Raw genomic sequence first — 23,958 nt, forward strand, 5'->3', positions numbered from 1 at the left:
TTCAGAGTCCGGGAACAGAACAAACCTCTTTAGTAGTTTTTGGATCGTTTTTGTTAAACCTTGAAAAAAACGTTCAGGACTCTGATAACATTTCAACATTTGGCGGACAAACCTTACCCTACACTCTCTACCGCTCTCTCATTGGCTAGCCTGGGAGCTGACTGACCAATCAGAAACTCTATCCCAAACAGCCCAACCAATCATTGCGAGGGTGAGGAGATGGGCAATGTGATGGAGGTAGTGGTTTGTGAATGGAGGGGGACTAATGAGACAAGCACAAGGACAAAAACTGCAACGCAAATGCCTCGATGGGAAATGCTGGGTCACAATTTAACAAAAGGGGGAAAATCAAGCATGGCGACGCTAATTGATGACATCACAGCATGTGGTGGGTGTTGCTCCATGCGCATGTGTCCCCCCCAAACATGAGTCCCCCCATTAGCCCCAAATTTACCACTTACCATTAATGGGCACTTTATACAGAGAAAGATAGAAGAGAGGAAGAAGAGAGAGGAGACAGGGTATAAGCATCAATGTTCGCTTGAGCCTGGCCTAAATCTACTGAAAACACATAACTGGCATGAATCAAACAGGAAGTAGCTCATACTTGCTCTATTTGAACTTGTGACAGCAAGCAGGAAGCACATCAGCTAACTTGACTAACTGTTCCTTAATTGTAGGACTCGTCGCTTGAGCTCACATCACAATGTCTGAAGACAGATTATTTAGCCTGAGGAGAGACGAGAAACAGCACTCCCCTTCCTCTGCTTGGACATTAGTCTACTATTTAGCATCAGGGTTTAGTATTAAACAGCTGCCCGTTATTCCAACAGGCTTTTATTCTGAAACTCCTGTTAAATGTTAAATTGGACCACTTGTTTATAGCCAGTTATTTACAAAAAACACTCCTTAATCTCACTGCAATGAAGTAATATCAATGAAGAATGACGTCCTCAACTCCAAAGGGAGGAGCCACTACTCTGCCTCTGATTGGCTCTTATTGCTTGGATGGGTTTGTGACATTTAAGAGAGGCAGAGTTCGGTGGGTCGTACCTTTGCCACTGTAAGGAAAAACGTTTTGAAAACCTGACTTGAAGTCAATCCTCATAATAATTATAGTTATATCTTGGTTATTTTTTCAGAACAAACAACTTTTTAGACTGTTGGTGGGTTTGAAGAATGATCAGTAACAACAATGGCATCAAGAGGACTTCAATTAAACGATCTTCACTACCATCTCTTTTAGATTTTTTTTTACAACGAAACAAAGCAACATAATAAAGACTTGATTATATTGCTTTGTTTCGTTGTAAAAAAAATCATTTCAACATTTCTTATAGAAACATAACTAGTGGCTGGATTATTGTCATTTTGCTTGAATCCACTTCGGTTCTAAAACACTTTGATTTAGGTCGAAGAAACATTCAGTTGTTAAATGTTAAACTTCAAGCCAATATCTGAACAAAAATGAGAGTTGTTTGAACACAACTCATTTAGCTCTAGTTAGCTTTAGTTGCTAACCTGAAGACATAAACACATAATTGAGGTGGTATTACGTTTCTCTTCATATATATTTGCTGTTATAAAAATGACTCTAACCCATTTACATCTAAGTACACCATATGTTTTTAATACAGCACATGTGGATGTAATCTCATTGGTTTAATCATTGTGGTCCCAGAGCAGGAACGCCCAATAGGATCGCCAAGGCAGTGCCGGTAGATCACCTGCCGTTGGGTCACCACGCATGCTTGGCCAATCGAGGGAGCGCTTGGTAGTGCTAATTAGTGACCTTTTATTACTAACGGACACATCTAATTTAATGACTCCAATCCGTGCAAAGTAATGACCAGGAATGTGTGGAATGGTTGTGACTGTTGCTCGTTGTTTTTCTTTATATCGTTCCGTCCGCCTACGCCATGCATCGCTCGGTATTATCATCTACATTTCATCATCAGGATTAGAACCCTTTTTACTGGAGAACTGCATTTCTTTACATAATGGTGTTTTTTAAGGATCCTCCTCCCATGTTTTTCCATAAACATTTGTGTTTCCTGAGACCTTTTTACTTTGTTAATTGCTTTTCTAACTGATCGTGATTTAAATGAATTCTTCCAGCTGATCAGCATCTTCTTACGAGTTGATGCCTAAAGATCCATATTGAACATCTTATTAGATATTAATTGCAGACAGAATTTCTTTGCGTTAATCCAGCTTCCTGCTCATTTCATGTTAAACTACTCAAAGACAGATATTGTGATGTGTGACTCTGGTTTCATTGCTCCTGGTTTTCCTCCCCCCCGTCCACCAGACGTGTTGTGTCCATGCAGGAATGTAGTGGATGGGGGGATGGAGTGAAGCCCACCGCCGTTCTCCAAATAAATACCACAAATAAACCAAAAGATACAAACATAAAAAAATATATATATATATATAAATTCTTTCCAAAGATTTAAAGAAATGTCATTCTTTTTGATTATTTTAAGCAATGAAAAAATCAACAAGTAACAAGTAAAAATTTCGCAAATAAAAGTAAATGAAAAATGATAAACAACCGAAAAAGAAAGAAAGATAATTATAATTTAATCTTTGAAAACAAATAAACAAAGATGCAATAAAATAAAATAATAATCAATATAAAAATATGAAATAAACAGCTGAACAAGAAGCAGGCAGGGATGGATGAAGCCAAAGTATCACACTCTTTCTCTTTCTCATTCTCTCCATCATCTATCTCCAAACTCTGTCCTTTGACCCTGCTGTCTCTTCCCTTTCTTACCTGTCTGTCTACTTCCTGTCTATCTGCCTTTGCAGTTTGTTTGGTTCTGTCCTACTGAGGAAGGAAGTGAAAAGTGCCTCACCTAGAATGGCCGTCGGTACGAAGGGATCTGCCACCAGGACACAGCCGCAGCAGAAAGACGGACAGGACAGAGAGACAGACAAGGAGGTAGGACAAAGGAAAAAACAGAAGAGAAGATGGAAACATTGGTGATCATTGACCCAGCTGGCTTCAGTGGACTGTGGCTGCTGTTGAGATCCAGATGAGGACTATGTGTGAGTCAATGTGCCAATAACACTCATTGATTGACTGACAGCAGGAGCTACCACACAGGGTCCATCAGAATGAACTAGCATTCACACAGCTCTGATCTGGGGTCAGTGTCTGGGCCAAAGACACATTGACATGCAGACTACCACTGAGCCACAGTCCCATTGAGTGGGTGGGTGTTACCTGGGTGTTGTGTGTTACCTGGGTGTTGTGTGTTACCTGGGTGGTGTGTGTTACCTGGGTGGTGTGTGTTACCTGGGTGTTGTGTGTTACCTGGGTGTTGTGTGTTACCTGGGTGTTGTGTGTTACCTGGGTGTTGTGTGTTACCTGGGTGGTGTGTGTTACCTGGGTGGTGTGTGTTACCTGGGTGTTGTGTGTTACCTGGGTGTTGTGTGTTACCTGGGTGTTGTGTGTTACCTGGGTGTTGTGTGTTACCTGGGTGGTGTGTGTTACCTGGGTGGTGTGTGTTACCTGGGTGTTGTGTGTTACCTGGGTGTTGTGTGTTACCTGGGTGTTGTGTGTTACCTGGGTGGTGTGTGTTACCTGGGTGGTGTGTGTTACCTGGGTGTTGTGTGTTACCTGGGTGTTGTGTGTTACCTGGGTGTTGTGTGTTACCTGGGTGGTGTGTGTTACCTGGGTGGTGTGTGTTACCTGGGTGTTGTGTGTTACCTGGGTGGTGTGTGTTACCTGGGTGTTGTGTGTTACCTGGGTGTTGTGTGTTACCTGGGTGTTGTGTGTTACCTGGGTGTTGTGTGTTACCTGGGTGGTGTGTGTTACCTGGGTGTTGTGTGTTACCTGGGTGGTGTGTGTTACCTGGGTGGTGTGTGTTACCTGGGTGTTGTGTGTTACCTGGGTGGTGTGTGTTACCTGGGTGTTGTGTGTTACCTGGGTAGTAGGAGTTGGGGACGGTGGTGCTGATGGTGTTTGTTTTAAGGGTGAAGGAAGATGGAGAAGACACAGCTGGAAGGAGAAACAACAAACACTACCTTAATGTACTCTGAGACAGAAATGTATTCTTCCTCTATCCATAGAGCTCAATATTGTTCTCCATCATCATCATCATCATCATCATCATCGTCCCTATTCTAAAATGTTGATAACTTGGAAGATGAGATGGACTTCATTAACAAAGTCTCACTTCAAAGACAAAGTTGTGAAATACCACAAGACGTAGAACAACTAGAGACACGCAAAATAACTACAGAAAGACACACAACCATTATAGAGACACTAAACAACTTCAAATAGCCTCCAAACAAAAACAGAGATGAGACACAACTACTATAAAGACACTAAATAACTGCAAACAGACAAGAAGACAATTTGGTCTCTAAGGCTGTCTTCATGTTTTGTCTCATTGTGTTGCTGTTGATGTCCTTTCAACTTGACTTTTTATTTTTTTTCAGACAAATTTTAACCACATTTTTTTTATATTTTCATCTTTCAAAATTATTTTAAGGCCTATATTTTCAAAATAAAAGTCCTCCATTTTTGATGTCCCAGGGTTTGTGTGTACTCACTGCATCCGCTAAGTGTGTGCGTGTGTGTGTCCACCATCGCTGTGTGTTGGGAGTTGTTGACCATCAGCGTCATTTCCTGTCTGGAGCTCAGCGTTTCCTTCCTCTTCTTTGCCAACTTCCTGTAGAGACAAAAATAAACAATCCGTCCATCAATGAGAATCATGAACCGACCACCAAGAAGAGGTTCAAAGAAGAACAACAATTTAAGAGAAGAAATAGAAACTCTGAAGGATTCTAGTGATGAAGAAATAAAAGTGACAGCTGATTGCGTTTGTTTCAGCGGCTGTGACCTTTGACGACCTCTGTGACCTCATGATGATCATTCTACACAATAAAACTGACCGCAATTAAATTCCTGAATGATTTACACAGCTGAAGAATTTACACAAGGTTTTTCTTAATGAGTTCTTGTTTTGTTTCATTGTTAATACAAATAACTTTTGTTTGCAAAATGAAATGAATTCATTCATCCTAAATTCAGTAAAAAAACATTTTATATGGAAATTCATATAAATCATGTCGCGATTCATTTGTCTTTTGTATAACCACAGAAAAATAAACTGCTAGTCTATACACCACAAAAAACATACTTTCATCCTTGCATCTGTCCATCTACCATCATCTGCACCACGCACACAAGCACAAACACACACATGCACACACACACACACACAAACACACAAAAAAAACACTTAAAAGCTTGATTTCTCTCTATTTCTATTTCGAGTGTGTGAATAAAAAGAACATCCATTTGTCCGATTGCTCACATGCACACGCACGTGTATGCACGTGTGCGCACACACGCACAAAGTGCAAAGTTTAACCGTGACCTGAAGATGGAAACGGCAAAGAATACTGAGATACATAAATAAATATAAAAAAGGCTTTTAAAGTAAGAAGTGCGAGTACTGTGAAAGCGTCTGTGTGATTCGGGGGGCGGTGAAAGCGCCCCGAGGCAAGGTGCTGCCTTCCTCCCCCTCACGTCTCCCTCAGCCAGACAAGCTACAAGCTGCTCTGACTCAGACACACAAAGAGTCAAAAAGGACTCGCTGCATCGCATCCAAACAACAAGGTCTGTATGTTCATTAGTGTAGAAACGATGTCAATGTATACGACTACAAAGAGACCAAAGAGAGACTCGAGACAACTCCAAAGAGACACAGGACGACTACAAAGAGACAAAATAACTACAGAGAGACTCGAGACAACTCCAAAGAGACACAGGACGACTACAAAGAGACAAAACAACTACAGAGAGACTCGAGACAACTCCAAAGAGACACAGGACGACTACAAAGAGACAAAACAACTACAGAGAGACTCGAGACAACTCCAAAGAGACACAGGACGACTACAAAGAGACAAAACAACTACAGAGAGAGTCGAGACAACTCCAAAGAGACACAGGACGACTACAAAGAGACAAAACAACTACAGAGAGACTCGAGACAACTCCAAAGAGACACAGGACGACTACAAAGAGACAAAACAACTACAGAGAGACTCGAGACAACTCCAAAGAGACACAGGACAACTACAACGAAACAAAACTACTACAGAGAGAGTCGAGACAACTCCAAAGAGACACAGGACGACTACAAAGAGACAAAACAACTACAGAGAGACTCGAGACAACTCCAAAGAGACACAGGACGACTACAAAGAGACAAAACAACTACAGAGAGACTCGAGACAACTCCAAAGAGACACAGGACGACTACAAAGAGACAAAACAACTACAGAGAGACTCGAGACAACTCCAAAGAGACACAGGACGACTACAAAGAGACAAAACAACTACAGAGAGACTCGAGACAACTCCAAAGAGACACAGGACGACTACAAAGAGACAAAACAACTACAGAGAGACTCGAGACAACTCCAAAGAGACACAGGACGACTACAACGAAACAAAACAACTACAGAGAGACTCGAGACAACTCCAAAGAGACACAGGACGACTACAAAGAGACAAAACAACTACAGAGAGACTCGAGACAACTCCAAAGAGACACAGGACGACTACAAAGAGACAAAACAACTACAGAGAGACTCGAGACAACTCCAAAGAGACACAGGACGACTACAAAGAGACAAAACAACTACAGAGAGACTCGAGACAACTCCAAAGAGACACAGGACAACTACAACGAAACAAAACTACTACAGAGAGAGTCGAGACAACTCCAAAGAGACACAGGACGACTACAAAGAGACAAAACAACTACAGAGAGACTCGAGACAACTCCAAAGAGACACAGGACGACTACAAAGAGACAAAACAACTACAGAGAGACTCGAGACAACTCCAAAGAGATACAGGACGACTACAAAGAGACAAAACAACTACAGAGAGACTCGAGACAACTCCAAAGAGACACAGGACGACTACAAAGAGACAAAACAACTACAGAGAGACTCGAGACAACTCCAAAGAGACACAGGACAACTACAACGAAACAAAACTACTACAGAGAGAGTCGAGACAACTCCAAACAGACACAAAAAAATACAAAGAGATACATGGCAACTATAAAGAGACATCTAACTAATATAAAGAGACACAAGACAACTACAAAAAGACACAAAACCAATATAAAGAGAAAGGACATCTTCAAAGAGACCAAATCCAAAACAAAGACGCTCAAAACAACTACAAAGACATAAAAAAACACTACAAAGAGACACAAAATGACCCTTCCTGCAGTGTCAACCTCTTTGACTGGACTTAACTTTGACCTCTGACCCCACACCCACACTGAAACCTACCTGCGCTTTATCAAGAAAACAGCTTTTATATCTCACTTCAACACTCTGTGTGTGTGTCATGACATCGTCCACGAGGTGTTGCAGGTTGATTGATTTAACGACAATAACCAACAGAAGCATGTCCAAGCTAATCAATGCTAATCTAACGAGTGAAAGGATAATGGTAATGGTTTATGTCAGACCATGTGTATATGTTTGTGTGTGTATACGTGTGTTTCTTCTTGTAACAATCATTTTATCAAATCCACCAAACACACAAGCCCACACACATACACAAAATCACACACACGCAAACACTCGCACACATTCAGACGCTCAGTGACCTGAGGAGGAGGGGGTCGGAGATACCTGGAGGGAATCATCAGTTTTCAACCAATCAGGAGGAAGAAAATGTCCTCCAGAAGCAGTACTTTCTACTCTTTATAATTCAATAAGTACATAGTACAGCATATATTTCACAGGTTTCAAGTACCTTATTCTACATTTAAGAGTTATATGGTGTACTTTATACTTCAAGAGATACATACGGTACTTTATACTGTACTACATCTCAAGAGATTTATAGAGATACAGGATTGCAATGTAATAGATTGATAGAGCTGCAGTTATGACATAATAGCTGTATAGAGATACAGAGTTATGTAAGAGATTTATAGAGCTGCAGAATTATAATGCAGAGTTACCAGATGTAGAGTTATAACATAATGAATGTATTGAGCTGTAGCCTCATAATATACGAAATTTATAGTTGTAGCTTTATAACGTAATCGATTTATAGTTTAATTTTATTCATTTTATTAAGTTACAAATTTGTCTCAGAGGGCTTTACAGTGTGTATGCGTGCAACATAAGTGCTTCATAACGTAATAGATCTATAGAGTTCATGACCTAATAGATTCATTATATTATATATGTGCATTATAATATTAAAGCAGCGAGTGAAATAAATCACAAACATAAATGTGTGAAGTTTCTTTAACTCACTCCATCATTCAGCTGATGGATAATATTTTCCTCCCTTTCTCTCTATAGAAAATCTTTTTTTTGAAGGTTGGAGGGTCAGGTATCAAAGGTTAAGAGTTGAAGGTCAGAGGTCAGTTAGGGTGTGCAGGGATACAGGCAGGACACACGTGGAGTTCAGCTTTGAGGTGTTGAGGCATGTTGTGAAGGTGATAGTTACAGGTGAGGGGTTGCAAGTCAAACAGGTTACTCACAGGTAGTAAGTGTAGGAGTGATAATTTCTCCGTCTGAGTGGTGGGGGAAAGGGGGGGTGGCAGAGCAGAGGAGAGATGGAATGGAGGGAAAGAGAAAACAGAAAAACAGAAAAAGGAAAAACAACAGATTAATGTCCCAGAGAGAAGAACTGAACAGATGAGCTACATCATTCTGTGTGGAGGTGGAGGAGAGCGGTGATTGGGTGAAAGAATGTGTCAATTAAAGTGAGTTGGGGGAAGGACCACCTCTGACTAGATCTGGTTATTATGGATACAGGTTAGAAGAGGCTTAAATATGAATGTAGTCGTACTTTATTTATACGGTAGTATTCAGTTAATATAGTAGTACTATTGTAATTATTACTAAGTCAATTTCCACTTAAATCCCCTACATCAAAGAAGCAGTATTACAATGATGTGAAGGTTAAAGTTACTAGTTACAACTATGTTTAATATAATAAAAAGAATATTGTTACTTTTGATACCTTAAGTACATTTGCTGATGTGTATTTGCACATTATAGTATTGCTAAAGCAAAGCCAGAGAAGAAGATAGAGGCTGTTGTCGTGTTATGATTATCCTTTAATAGCCTGCTGACCTGAGGACTACTTTGTGGCTCCATATCCCTCCACCTATCAGAGATGTATTAACACGCCGTCCTACAAAGACCTGCTGGTGACTGAGTCCGATCAGAATCCAGACAGCTTCCTGTATCACTCCGGCTGTAATGAGTCTAACCTCTGTCTGCTGGCAGAGTGAAAATCAAACGCACCCCGTCAGTATTAAAAAGCTCATTAGAGACGTTTCCTCTCTCTAGTATCTGTTAAAGAGATCAGAGCTCCATCCACCCAACAGAGGAGTGTGACTGGAGCTCTGCACACACACACACACACTCACACAGCACACACACACCCAGACATACTCATGAATGTGTGTGTGAAGTGTAGATGGGTGTGTTTCTGTAGCCTGGAGCCATTCTGCCAGAGGCAACTGTGGAAAAAAACAAAGAATAAAACGCTCTTTCATCTAAATTTCTCTCTCATCGTCGACGTTCTGCAAACACAGAAGCTTTGCTCTGTGTTTAAGTGTGTGTGTGTGTGTGTGTGTGTGTGTCCCAGCAGGGTTGTGTGTTTGATGTTGGAGAATAAAGTAGATCCACATATACTTTAATGGTGATTACCGCTGCAATCTGCTCCATTATTTATCCTTATCATCCTCACTATGAGTGTGTGAGTCAGTGTGTGTGTGTGCTTCTTTGATGTAACTAAATTCATCTACATGTCATACTACCACTATTAAAATAGGTACAAAAATATATTTACATTCCGTAAAAGTGAAAATGAATAAAGTAAAAAGATACAACATGAATCGTTCATCAATATGAATTAATACAATAAAACCAATAATTACTACTTTTTAACACAGTGACCATTACCTCAATAAAATACCATTCTATTGTTTAACATAAATGCCTATGAAAAATGATATGCTCTCATTAACATAACTTATTCTATATTCACCAATTTAAATTCAAACACTAATTACCATTAACTACCATTAAACCATTGAATTGTCTGACTGACATCTGTCTGTCTGTCTGTCCACCACCTGAAGATCAACCCGACAAGACCCAACTACTTCTGTTTGAGGGGAAAGATTCTCCTAAACGGGACCTGACTGTTAACTTTGCCTCGATGTGACACCTGACCCCCAACATCACCGCAACATCACGATCCTGAAGGTCCACGCTCTCCAACATCAGGAGAACACGACCCCTTGTCTCTCAGAAGGAGGCGCAGGTACTGATCCATCTCCTGGTCCAGGGTCAGGGTTAACCTAACCTAACCCTGGACTAGGGTTAACCTAACCTAACCCGAACCCCTTATTGTAAGTCGCTTTGGATAAAAGCATCAGCTAAATGACGTGGAATGATGTAATAAAAATGACCACTGTCTAACCAATTCTTTCCATTAACCATAAACTACTATTTAACAAATAAAACACCAGACCAATTCTTACATCTAACTAAACACGACATTTATCAAATAGACTACCATTGTCAAAACAAAACTTACCATTAACTACATTTCAACACTTATCTGCCAATAAAATACCATTATATTGTTAAACTAACATCAACTTCTGTGAAATACTATAAGCCACCATTTACTCTCATTAACGATTTCATGGTCATTACAGTGATTGACAGAACAATTCAACACAAATGTGCATCAAATGAATGGAAAGGGGGGCATTTGAATGCTTTCTTTGGTGATTAAAAACTATGGTTTGTATAGTGCAATAATCAGATAAAACTAAACAGCATACAAACATGAATATAGAAAGCGTACGATGACTGAAGAGGAGACAGAATGATACTATCAATGAGGTTTGATTGATCTTACCGTTTCTTCATCAGCAGAACAACCCCGAGGAAGATGATGATAAAGAGAAGGACACCAGCGATGGCCCCGGCAATCTTCACCGTGTGGTCCGACTGCTTCTCCTGCTCCGGCTCAGGCCTCCTGGTGGCTGCTCCTGCAACCACATCCCCTCCATGTTCATGTTCATCATCAACCTGGACCTCAAGCCACGGAACACATCTAATGTGCAAACATACTCAATAACTAGAACTTACACTTTAAATGAATGCAGTGATTAGTGTGTGTTTCAATCCCAGCCTCTGTCAATATCTGAGAGGAGGTGAAGAGGAGAAAGAAGGTAAAGAGGAGAAAGAAGGTAAAGAGGAGAAAGAAGGTAAAGAGGAGAAAGAAGGTAAAGAGGAGAGAGGAGGTAAAGAGGAGAGGAAGTGAAGAGGAGAGAGGAGGTAAAGAGGAGAGGAAGTGAAGAGGAGAGAGGAGGTAAAGAGGAGAGGAAGTGAAGAGGAGAGAGGAGGTAAAGAGGAGAGGAAGTGAAGAGGAGAGAGGAGGTAAAGAGGAGAGGAAGTGAAGAGGATAGAGGAGGTAAAGAGGAGAGGAAGTGAAGAGGAGAGAGGAGGTAAAGAGGAGAGGAAGTGAAGAGGAGAGAGGAGGTAAAGAGGAGAGGAAGTGAAGAGGAGAGAGGAGGTAAAGAGGAGAGGAAGTGAAGAGGAGAGAGGAGGTAAAGAGGAGAGGAAGTGAAGAGGAGAGAGGAGGGAAAGAGGAGAGGAAGTGAAGAGGAGAGAGGAGGTAAAGAGGAGAAAGGAGGTAAAGAGGAGAGGAAGTGAAGAGGAGAGAGGAGGTAAAGAGGAGAGGAAGTGAAGAGGAGAGAGGAGGTAAAGAGGAGAGGAAGTGTAGAGGAGAGTCCTTCTGACTGTATAATGTGATGAGATGTCCCATAGAAAACCCATTACCTGCCTGTGTGTCTGTGTGTGTGTGTGTGTGTGTGTGTGTGTCATTGTGAGACCTGCACCACTTTCCCAATCGGATCCTGACACCTGCCATCAGTCAAAGGGTGTGTGTGTGTGTGTGTGTGTGTGTGTGTGTGTGTGTTTGTTTGTTTTTGTGGGTGTTTCTGTGTGTTTAACTGGTTGTGACGGAAATAATAAAGTGGAAACATTTCTCTCAGGTATCTTTATAATGAATGAAAAGGAAATGACTTTGTACCAGTTGAGTTGTAGACTGGACAGTAACAGACCACAGACCACCAGAGACCAGTCTCTACCAGAGACCAGAGACTACAAAAGACCACCAAAGACCAGTGTACCAGAGGCTACACACTACAGACCAGAGACCCCTGAAGCAGGTCTGTACCAGAGACCAGATACCAACAGAGAGCCCCAGAAACCAGTCTGTACCAGAGGTCATAGAACAGAGACCACCAGAGACCAGAAGAGAACAGAGACCAGCTGCAGTTGACCTAACTGGGTTTCAGTATAATAATAAATGTGCTGGATTATACCAAGATACAGTTTTCTTTATTCGGTTTTTATTTTGTCTTTTCAAGGTCACACACACACGCACACACACACACACACAGACACACAGACACACACACACACACAAACACACAAACACACACAAACACACACACAGCCCTGGAGGCAGGGAGATGTGCTGCTTTCAGTTTAAAGGCTATCAAAACACTTTGAAGAGGGAAGTTATCTGTATGTGTGTCTTTGTGTGTGTGTGTGTGTCTGTGTGTGTGTGTGTGTGTCACAGTAGGCCAAAGAGAAGCTGTTTTCTGCTTCGGGCTTCAGCCAGTCACGCTGAGTGGGAGGTGTGTGTCATAATGTGCTTGTGTTACAATGTGTGTGTTCTCATGTGTGTGTGTACAAGGAAAACAGCTGTTTAGTAGGTCTGAGCCCTCTCTTACAAACACACACACACACACACACACACACACACACACACTTTATACTCAACCTTCAGGCTGCTAAATATTTTAATGTAATTTTCTGGGAACTGTGAATTACAGAGTGTGTGTGTGTGTGTGTGTTTGTGTGTGGATACGTATGTGTATCCGCTGTCTGAGATGAATGTCCCACATACTCTTTGTATATACATACATTGATAGATACATAGCAATCTCTCCGGAGGGTTCTGTGTCTGATGAGTCTCTAACAGGTTGAAGAACCATTTGTTAATGGGAACCATTACTGGGTCTGCCACAGTCCCAGTCCCTGACATCCACAAGACTAATTATGTTTCCTGTTGTGATTCCCGGAGCTCTTTTTCCAGAGATGAGCATCATGAACATCTGGGGAACCTCAAGTAGGAGCATCAGCTGAACATCAGCTCCATCACCAAAAGGCTCAGCAGAGGATGTTCTTCCTGAGGCAGCTGAATTCAACCCGCCAGTAAGACAATGATGGTGCACTTCTACATCATGGAGTCCATCCTCTGCTCCTCCATCACCGTGTGGTACGCTGCAGCCACTGCCAAGGACAAGGACAGGTTGCAGCGTTGTCATCTGCTCTGCAGAGAGGGTGATTGGCTGCGATCTGCTGTCTCTCCAGGACTTGTTCGCTTCCAGGACTCTGAAGCAGCCAGAAAGATTGTAGCTGACCCCCCCCACCCTGGACATGAACTGTTTGTGCCCCTCCCATCCGGCAGGAGGCTGAGGTCCATCAGGACTAAGACCTACTGCCACACCAACAGTTTCTTCCCTTCGGCAGTCGGGCTCATCAACAGAGCCGGCCCCCCCTGACTGATCCCACCGGTCCCCCCACCACGCTCCACATGCACACACACACGTCACTTTCTGTTCGCTGGTGCACTTTATTTTTTATCTTTTTTGTCTGCTGTTATGCGCCAACTGCCAAGTCAAATTCCTTGTATGTCCGACATATTTTGGTAATAAATGTTTCCTGATTCCTGATTTGCAAATATTGAACAGAGTGTCTTGTGACTTAAATGTATTGAGTTGATCGTATATAATTGCAAGATTTCTGCGAGGACTTTGGCCGAGTGGATCGGGCGTCATTGAGTCCCAGGCTTTACTTTTCTTATTTCCAACCGCCGCCCCCCGACATGCAAGGGGAGGCAAAGCCCAGTTTTTATTTCTTAGGGTTATGTTTGCTTCTGTTTTTTGTGGTTGGTTGTCGTTTGGTAGGGTTAGTTTGGGTTTGGCTGACCTGGGAGCTGCTTGTCTCCGGCGGCGGGGGCGATGCGAATGTACGGCGTGGTGAGCTGGGTGACGATAATGGCAGCTGTTCATCCAGGAAGGCATGCAGAGAAACACACAAATAAAAGGCCAATAGAAAGACAGGCTGTGGCAGTGGTTGTAATGAAGCAGAAATATTAGTGACACACCTGAAATAGAATCTTGTTAATCAGTTCTATCAATCGGCCAATCAACCAATCAGTCAATAACAATCAATCAGTCATTAGTCAAACAAGCAGAAACAAAAAGTTCAAAGAGCGTTTAACTGTGTTTCTACAGCAACAAGTCTTATAGAATGTTATGTATACATATATAAGCTCTGAATGTCAAAGTGAGGAAATTCACATTTAGAGCCAAAAAAGAACAAACAAAAGATAGTAAATATGTACGTACAAACTGTAAATATATATATATATATATATATATATATATATATACACAGTATATACCATTATATACACATGTATATGAATATAATGGTATATATATAAATACACATACAGTGTACACTGTGTCTGGTTTGTTTCACTCTAGATGTGGATTTCCTGTGCATTGTCTGTGTGAGGGGAATGGTGTGTGTGTGTGTGTGTGTGTGTGTTTCAGAGCATCCTACTAGTTCAGAATAAAATAGAATCATTGGGGTTGAAACTGTGTTTTCTTTGTACTAAAATATCCAGTTAACATTCAGGTGACGTTGAGCTCTCCTTCAAATTCACATCGCCTTCCTTTCACTGCTACGCTGCAAGGCATCGTGGGTACTCTGAATGGGAAGGGGATGGATGAAGTACTCCCCCATGGGAGCTCTGGATGGCTGCTGTTGCGTGACTGACAGGTGCCGGGGGAGCAGCAGAGCCAATCAGCATCTGGTGTCGTTAGCCACCAGAACTGTGCTCCAATAAAAGCTGATTAAAGCCAAACAGTTAATACATGAGTGTGTGTGTGTGTGTGTGTGTGTGTGTGTGTGTGTGTGTGTGTGTGTGTGTGTGTGTGTGTGTGTGTGTGTGTGTGTGTGTGTGCGTGTGTGTGTGTGTGTAGAGGGTGATAACACTGGATATTCATCAGGGGACATTACAGTGTGTTTAGCTTGGTTAGCTCTACTGCTTAACAGGTCTCTGGACACCTATAGAGTTTGGGTCATTAGCCTGGCGTTAGCATAGCAAAGAGTTCAGTGTGTGCTGTCTGTTTGTTGTGTGTCTGTCTGTCTGTTGTGTGTCTGTCTGTCTGTAGAGAAAATGAGGTATTCTTGTTACTGGAGGACATACGGAGAGAGTACTGTCAGGGACGAGTAGCCATCTGCTGGTCATTATACTTCTGGATGGGACGAGTGTGCTAACCATTAGCCTAGCGTTCCACAGCTAACTGGCGTCTGATTCTCATTAAACCCAAAAGACTCGCCGCTGATTGGCTCGCCATCAGCTGACTTGGCACTTAAATCCAGTTCGGGATGCAAATCTATCCTCTACTTTTCAGACTAAATTGCTGGGTAACAATTTATGAAAAACCCTTTCCAGGATATATGAGCAGTACACAGAACCTAATTTACATTTCAAAATAAAGCAGATATTATACTTACCATTCTTAACTGTTGATAATAAAGTTTCATGGCAAAATGCACACTCTTTCAAAATAAAATCTAAATAAAATTCATGATTTCTAGCTATTCATATTGTTCCCTACTTTAGTTGCAAAACATTTAAAATAGTAAAAGTAAAGTATAATTTTAAAAACGTTGAAATGAGAAATGTACTGAACATTTTACTAAATGAAATAAACCTACTAAAAAGTCAAATCTGATCTATAACTTATGCAAAAATATTTAAAACCAAATTTTACCGGAAGCGTTTGGGAATAAAACATCTTCATTATCTTTCATAAGTACTCAATAGGTTCCAAAATACAAGCGCCTTTGAAAATAAAACATCTTCATTATCTTTCATAAGTACTCAATAGGTTCCAAAATACAAGCGCCTTTGAAAATAAAACATCTTCTTGAATACAATTTAAATGAAATTTAGAGAAAACTGTAACCGTTGGACCAAACATTTTTCAATTGATTACTCGGCAGTAAATAAATGAATCCAATCTGAAAATACTGCCCTTCAAAATAAAATCAACACACTTATTTACCTTTGGTGGCCACTCGCACACAGTCAATCTTTGTCTCCTGTTGGGGAGAGAAGCAAATTAGTTTCCTGTCAACACAGATGGCGACATATTAGCTGTCATATCTGGACATTTTGTCCAGAAGAACAAACACACACACACACACACACTTTGAAACACTTACAATTAAACACACAAAACACAAAGTGAGACAGGTTTTGGTCAAAAGCAAGAAAGAACATCTTGAGTCTTTCTGGTTTTAACTGACAGACAACAAATTGACGCACGCACACACACATGCACACACACGCACACACACACAGCGCTGCGTCTCTGCGGTGTGGCGACAGTAAAAAACATTGCTGCATTATTCAACACACACACACACACACACAGCAATTAAACTGCCCGCTGTCAATTATTAACATCTGTGTGTGTGTGTGTGCGAGTATGTGCGTGTGTGACGGTCATAATTATCTTCCTTTCACACACATACATGAGAAAACACACACACATCCCCCATTGCAGCCTATTAGTGCAGATTGCTGATTCTTCACTCCCATTAAACTGATGTCTATGTGTGTGTATCTGTGTGTGTGTGTGTGTGTGACTTCTCTGCCTTCACTTCTCTGTGTTTTATAACAGACAGAAAAGTTGAGGACATTGAACGTGAAATGACAAACAGAATAGAACAATGTAGATGCTTTGTTGTAACAAACACACAGGTGTGTTAGTGATCAGGTGTGTTAGTGATCAGGTGTCTTAGGGATCAGGTGTGTTAGTGATCAGGTGTGTTAGGGATCAGGTGTGTTAGTGATCAGGTGTCTTAGGGATCAGGTGTGTTAGTGATCAGGTGTGTTAGGGATCAGGTGTGTTAGTGATCGGGTGTGTTAGGGATCAGGTGTGTTAGGGATCAGGTGTGTTAGTGATCAGGTGTGTTAGTGATCGGGTGTGTTAGGGATCAGGTGTGTTAGGGATCAGGTGTGTTAGTGATCAGGTGTGTTAGGGATCGGGTGTGTTAGGGATCAGGTGTGTTAGTGATCAGGTGTGTTAGGGATCAGGTGTGTTAGTGATCAGGTGTGTTAGTGATCAGGTGTGTTAGTGATCGGGTGTGTTAGGGATCAGGTGTGTTAGGGATCAGGTGTGTTAGTGATCAGGTGTGTTAGGGATCAGGTGTGTTAGGGATCAGGTGTGTTAGTGATCAGGTGTGTTAGGGATCGGGTGTGTTAGGGATCAGGTGTGTTAGTGATCAGGTGTGTTAGGGATCAGGTGTGTTAGTGATCAGGTGTGTTAGTGATCGGGTGTGTTAGGGATCAGGTGTGTTAGGGATCAGGTGTGTTAGTGATCAGGTGTGTTAGGGATCAGGTGTGTTAGGGATCAGGTGTGTTAGTGATCAGGTGTGTTAGTGATCAGGTGTGTTAGGGATCAGGTGTGTTAGTGATCGGGTGTGTTAGGGATCAGGTGTGTTAGTGATCAGGTGTGTTAGGGATCAGGTGTGTTAGTGATCAGGTGTGTTAGTGATCAGGTGTGTTAGTGATCGGGTGTGTTAGGGATCAGGTGTGTTAGGGATCAGGTGTGTTAGTGATCAGGTGTGTTAGGGATCAGGTGTGTTAGTGATCAGGTGTGTTAGTGATCGGGTGTGTTAGTGATCGGGTGTGTTAGGGATCAGGTGTGTTAGGGATCAGGTGTGTTAGTGATCAGGTGTGTTAGGGATCAGGTGTGTTAGGGATCAGGTGTGTTAGTGATCAGGTGTGTTAGTGATCAGGTGTGTTAGTGATCAGGTGTGTTAGGGATCAGGTGTGTTAGTGATCAGGTGTGTTAGTGATCAGGTGTGTTAGGGATCAGGTGTGTTAGGGATCAGGTGTGTTAGTGATCAGGTGTGTTAGGGATCAGGTGTGTTAGTGATCAGGTGTGTTAGTGATCGGGTGTGTTAGGGATCAGGTGTGTTAGGGATCAGGTGTGTTAGGGATCAGGTGTGTTAGTGATCAGGTGTGTTAGGGATCAGGTGTGTTAGGGATCAGGTGTGTTAGGGATCAGGTGTACTCACCCCGTTAGCAGTGCTGACGGCCTGGTAGTAGATACCATAACTCTTATGAGGTAGTAACGGAGCATTCCAGTAACCGCTGTAGGTCCTGTTATCACCTGTATATACATGCATGTAAAACGTTAACTCTTACCTGTTAACTGTGGCAAGTTTAATAAATCTGTAACCAAACAACCCTAACATGTTAATTAATTGACTGACGTAACCACCTAACTTACTAACTTTATAACTATTGACAGCCAAATAAACAACAACTGAACTGACTAACTGGCTAACTAACTAACCACTTAACTAAATAGCTAACCACCTAACAAACTAGCTGACTGATTAACCAACTTGCTGTATGTGTGTGTCTTTGTGTGTCTGAGACGGACCCACACTGAAGCTCATGGGGGCCCTCAGCTCGCTCCTCAGCAGTTCTGCACTGAAGTAATACTGAGAGTTGAGAAGCGTTGCGTTCTGGAAGTGGATCGGAACCGGATAGCAGCGCAGTATCTCTGCCGTTCCTCTGCGCTGCCTGCGGGGGCGCTCTTCCTCCACCACCACCTGATACTTACTGCAGACAGACGGGTGGAATACATCACTTAAAAGTTAGTCATTTTATATATATATATATACTGTATATTTATATATATATAAATACTACTGGGTGATGGTGGTGCATGGAGTAGTGATGGGAGCCGCAAGGTTGGTGGTTTGAATCCCAGCTGCCCCATGTGCTAGATCTTGTCTGCACTGTCCACTTTGTTACCCCAACCCTGTGAATTTTTGTGGGGCTAATAAAGGAAAAACTTATCTCATACATTTTAGAATTGCTAGTTGCTACTTGCTAGCTTACTAACCAGTTAAACTTAGTCTAGTTAGTTTTGAACCGTTGAGAAGTCTGATAGACTGGTATCTGACTGTTTAGCCAAAGGAAAATAAACTATCCAGATGCATTGTGGGAATTGCATTCTATCAATTCATCAGTTTAAATGTGTCTCTCACAAGAACAACCACATAAAAGTCCAACATACAAGGTGAGGAGCATTTTGATGATCTCTAAAGATGACTAAAGCACTATAGTGCAATAAGGTGCACGTTTTGAAGATTTAATGACCTTACCTTGATGATAGATGGTTCTAGATCTGATATTAATAATCTGGACACTGTAGCAGTTTTCAAATTTCTGAGCATTGGAGCTTTTAGTTTGTTTGAGGGACACAGTTGGATATTATTTGAAAAGATTTCTGTGCACATAAAAAGCCGCTCTGCCTCTCCTCCATCTGTTGGTTTATTATTCAGCTCCACAGAAAGGTCAGCTCTGCCTCTCCTCCATCACTCTGCTTCATCTTTATCAACTCGCTGTGCATGTGGAGGCTGTAACTTCAGATCAGTCTGACATTAAACGGATAATTCATTCCATCTTTTCTGCAGGTAGTAAATCCTAAATGTCTCGAAAGGACATGAAGACAGACAACTAATAGAAAGACCTCCAATGAAAAATTGTCTATTTGTTCATGAACTAATTATAACTGAAAATAAATTCCTGTTCCCGAGTTGTGCTGCGAGCTGAGAAGTTTTAAAGGACGGATAAATACCAGCTATGTGTGTCTGACAAAGGATGAACCCTCAAATAATGTCTGTTACCATGGTGATGTAAAGCTTCAGTGGGGCTTCAATCTGCTGAGGAGAAAAGAGTCTGACTCTTGAAATTAAAAAATAAATCTATTGATTCCACATAAACTGACTCTACATGAACTCTACTGACTACATGGACTCTACTGACTACATGGACTCTACTGACTACATAAACTACTAACTCTACATGGACTCTACTGACTCTATGTAAACTACTGACTCTACATAAACTACTAACTCTACATGGACTCTACCGACTCTACATAAACTACTAACTCTACATGGACTCTACTGACTCTATGTAAACTACTGACTACATGGACTCTACTGACTCTATGTAAACTACTGACTCTACATGAACTCGACTGACTCTGTGTAAACTACTGACTCTACATGGACTCTACTGACAATATGTAAACTACTGACTCTACATGAACTCTACTGACTACATGGACTCTACTGACTACATAAACTACTAACTCTACATGGACTCTACTGACTCTATGTAAACTACTGACTCTACTGACTCTACATAAACTACTAACTCTACATGGACTCTACTGACAATATGTAAACTACTGACTCTACATGGACTCTACTGACTCTACATAAACTACTAACTCTACATGGACTCTACTGACTCTATGTAAACTACTGACTCTACATGAACTCGACTGACTCTGTGTAAACTACTGACTCTACATGGACTCTACTGACAATATGTAAACTACTGACTCTACATGAACTCTACTGACTACATGGACTCTACTGACTACATAAACTACTAACTCTACATGGACTCTACTGACTCTATGTAAACTACTGACTCTACATAAACTACTAACTCTACATGGACTCTACCGACTCTACATAAACTACTAACTCTACATGGACTCTACTGACTCTATGTAAACTACTGACTACATGGACTCTACTGACTCTATGTAAACTACTGACTCTACATGAACTCGACTGACTCTGTGTAAACTACTGACTCTACATGGACTCTACTGACAATATGTAAACTACTGACTCTACATGAACTCTACTGACTACATGGACTCTACTGACTACATGGACTCTACTGACTACATAAACTACTAACTCTACATGGACTCTACTGACTCTATGTAAACTACTGACTCTACTGACTCTACATAAACTACTAACTCTAAATGGACTCTACTGACAATATGTAAACTACTGACTCTACATGGACTCTACTGACTCTACATAAACTACTAACTCTACATGGACTCTACTGACTCTATGTAAACTACTGACTCTACATGAACTCGACTGACTCTGTGTAAACTACTGACTCTACATGGACTCTACTGACAATATGTAAACTACTGACTCTACATGAACTCTACTGACTACATGGACTCTACTGACTACATGGACTCTACTGACTACATAAACTACTAACTCTACATGGACTCTACTGACTCTATGTAAACTACTGACTCTACATAAACTACTAACTCTACATGGACTCTACCGACTCTACATAAACTACTAACTCTACATGGACTCTACTGACTCTATGTAAACTACTGACTACATGGACTCTACTGACTCTACATAAACTACTGACTCTACATGGACTCTACTGACTCTACATGGACTCTACTGACTGAAGTCTTGTAGCTTGATGAAAATCTTAAAAGCTCAAGATGCTTTATGCGCTCTGCAGACATATTGAGACCAAAGACAAGCCAGCAGAAGGAGGACAGATGTTCTCTTGTCCACACTGACGTTGTGTATTTGAGATTCATACGCACACAGTGATTTTAGAGCCTCACACACACCTCACAGTACCTGAAAGCAGCACAGAGAGCTTTCATCAGCGTTTGAGTCCCGGGGGAAACGTTAGAAACAATAGTTGTGTTTTTCCCTGAAACTACAGTTTGGACAGCAGTCATATATCACACACACCGACATACACACATCGACACATACACACACACACCGACATACACACATCGACACATACACACACACACACACACCGACACACACACACACACACACACACCGACATACACACATCGACACATACACACACACACACACACCGACATACACACATCGACACATACACAAACACACACACACCGACACACACACACACCGACATACACACATCGACACACACACACACACACCGACATACACACATGGACACATACACACACACACACACACACACCGACACACACACACATCGACATACACACATCGACACACACACACACACACACCGACATACACACATCGACACATACACACACACACACACACCGACACACACACACATCGACATACACACATCGACACATACACACACACACACACACCGACACACACACATCGACATACACACATCGACACACACACACACACACCGACATACACACATCGACACATACACACACACACACACACCGACACACACACACATCGACATACACACATCGACACACACACACACACACCGACATACACACATCGACCCATACACACACACACCGACATACACACATCGACACATACACACACACACACACACACCGACACACACACACATAGACATACACACATCGACACACACACACACACACACCGACATACACACATCGACACATACACACACACACCGACACACACACACATCGACATACACACATCGACACACACACACACACACACCGACATACACACATCGACACATACACACACACACACCCACCGACACACACACACACACACACCGACATACACACACCGACACATACACACACACACACACACACCGACATACACACACACACACCGACGTACACACACCGACACACACACACACACACACACACACACACACACATGGTTGGTTTGAAACTGCAGTATTGTCTGCTGGACATAGAACCAAATGACGACAGGAAGACAGACACACTCTGTAAAACATACGAACGTAAACATGGACTTACACACACTCACACACACACACAGTATCTGTATTGTTTTAATACTCCACAGAAAAGAGCATAAAAAAGAAAAATGCAATCATTTCTTCATTCTCACCATTTTTTCTCTCTCATCCCCCTCAACTCTCTGTTTTCATGTCTTTTCTTTCTCTCTATTTTTTTGACAAACCGTCTCAAATCACATTTCTTCACGCTGCAGCACTTGTGTCTGTGTGTGTTTGTGTGACAATAATCTGATTACAGCTGCAGGTCGCTAGCGGCAACACCTTTTGTCTTATTTGAGGCTCCTATAAATGAGTGTGAGTTGTACATTGTGTGTGGGTGTTGTGGCGCCCGAGGGGCAAAACTCAGTCTTGTGTCAGAAGAGACAAAAGTAAAGTGAAATATAAATACACACAAACATGTAATTGTATCTCCGAGCAGCATCTGTTCGGTCTGATGGATTTTACAAAAACCATCATGTCAATTAACACACCACACGTTTTGACACAAACAGACACACATTTAAACACACACGCAAATACACACACACACACACACACACACACACAAACCTTCTCTTGTTCCTGCATGAAAAGAAAACCATAAATCCACTTGAAATGATCCATTTTCTTCTTTCTTTTCTCCCAGGACACCTGAATATTTACCACCAGTCGCGTGTTCTATTATACTTCTAAGTATTCTTAGTAATTAAGCCATCATGTGTGGATGGACTCAGAAAGTCTAACACAAACAATTATAGAACAATTCTCTATTCAGAGAATTAAAAACTCTACTACTACTAGTAATTAACCTGTAACTAGTATGTAACTAACATGTACCTAACATGAAATTAACCCCTAAAGCATTTATTTATGTTTGTTTATGCTTCTGTGTTTTCAGAGAAACACAAGGACACGCACAAAGAGCCTCTTGCTAAACTTGCGTCAAAAGCTACGTGAGCTCACGCAGGCTGCAAGGCTGTGATTGGTCTGCTACCTGCACCCTACCTGCATCAGAGCATAATTCTGCTATTATTAAAAGCCTTTTAGAACCATGAAGTGAAGCACGTTCCCGCCTTTACCCC

The 23,958-nt window shown here is 41.7% G+C and overlaps 1 protein-coding gene across 3 annotated transcripts in view; it reads right to left on the reverse strand.

The window, feature by feature from the left end:
* Window positions 1–23,958, reverse strand: part of LOC119198384 (receptor-type tyrosine-protein phosphatase mu) — an 86,735-nt gene that overhangs the window by 17,456 nt on the left and 45,321 nt on the right. The window contains exons 15-23 of one of the 3 annotated variants that reach the window (XM_037455464.2): window positions 18,657–18,838; window positions 18,286–18,380; window positions 16,263–16,299; window positions 14,107–14,181; window positions 10,958–11,090; window positions 4,570–4,688; window positions 3,935–4,009; window positions 2,862–2,888; window positions 462–473 (exon numbers count right to left, since the gene is read on the reverse strand). In XM_037455464.2, the coding sequence (XP_037311361.2) occupies window positions 462–473; window positions 2,862–2,888; window positions 3,935–4,009; window positions 4,570–4,688; window positions 10,958–11,090; window positions 14,107–14,181; window positions 16,263–16,299; window positions 18,286–18,380; window positions 18,657–18,838 (755 nt within the window). The remainder of the gene's footprint in view (window positions 1–461; window positions 474–2,861; window positions 2,889–3,934; window positions 4,010–4,569; window positions 4,689–10,957; window positions 11,091–14,106; window positions 14,182–16,262; window positions 16,300–18,285; window positions 18,381–18,656; window positions 18,839–23,958) is intronic. The other 2 variants (XM_037455468.2, XM_037455466.2) reach the window with 2 other exon arrangements.

Source organism: Pungitius pungitius, chromosome 19, assembly GCF_949316345.1.
Source record: "Pungitius pungitius chromosome 19, fPunPun2.1, whole genome shotgun sequence".
NCBI classification, from domain to species: Eukaryota; Metazoa; Chordata; class Actinopteri; order Perciformes; family Gasterosteidae; genus Pungitius; species Pungitius pungitius.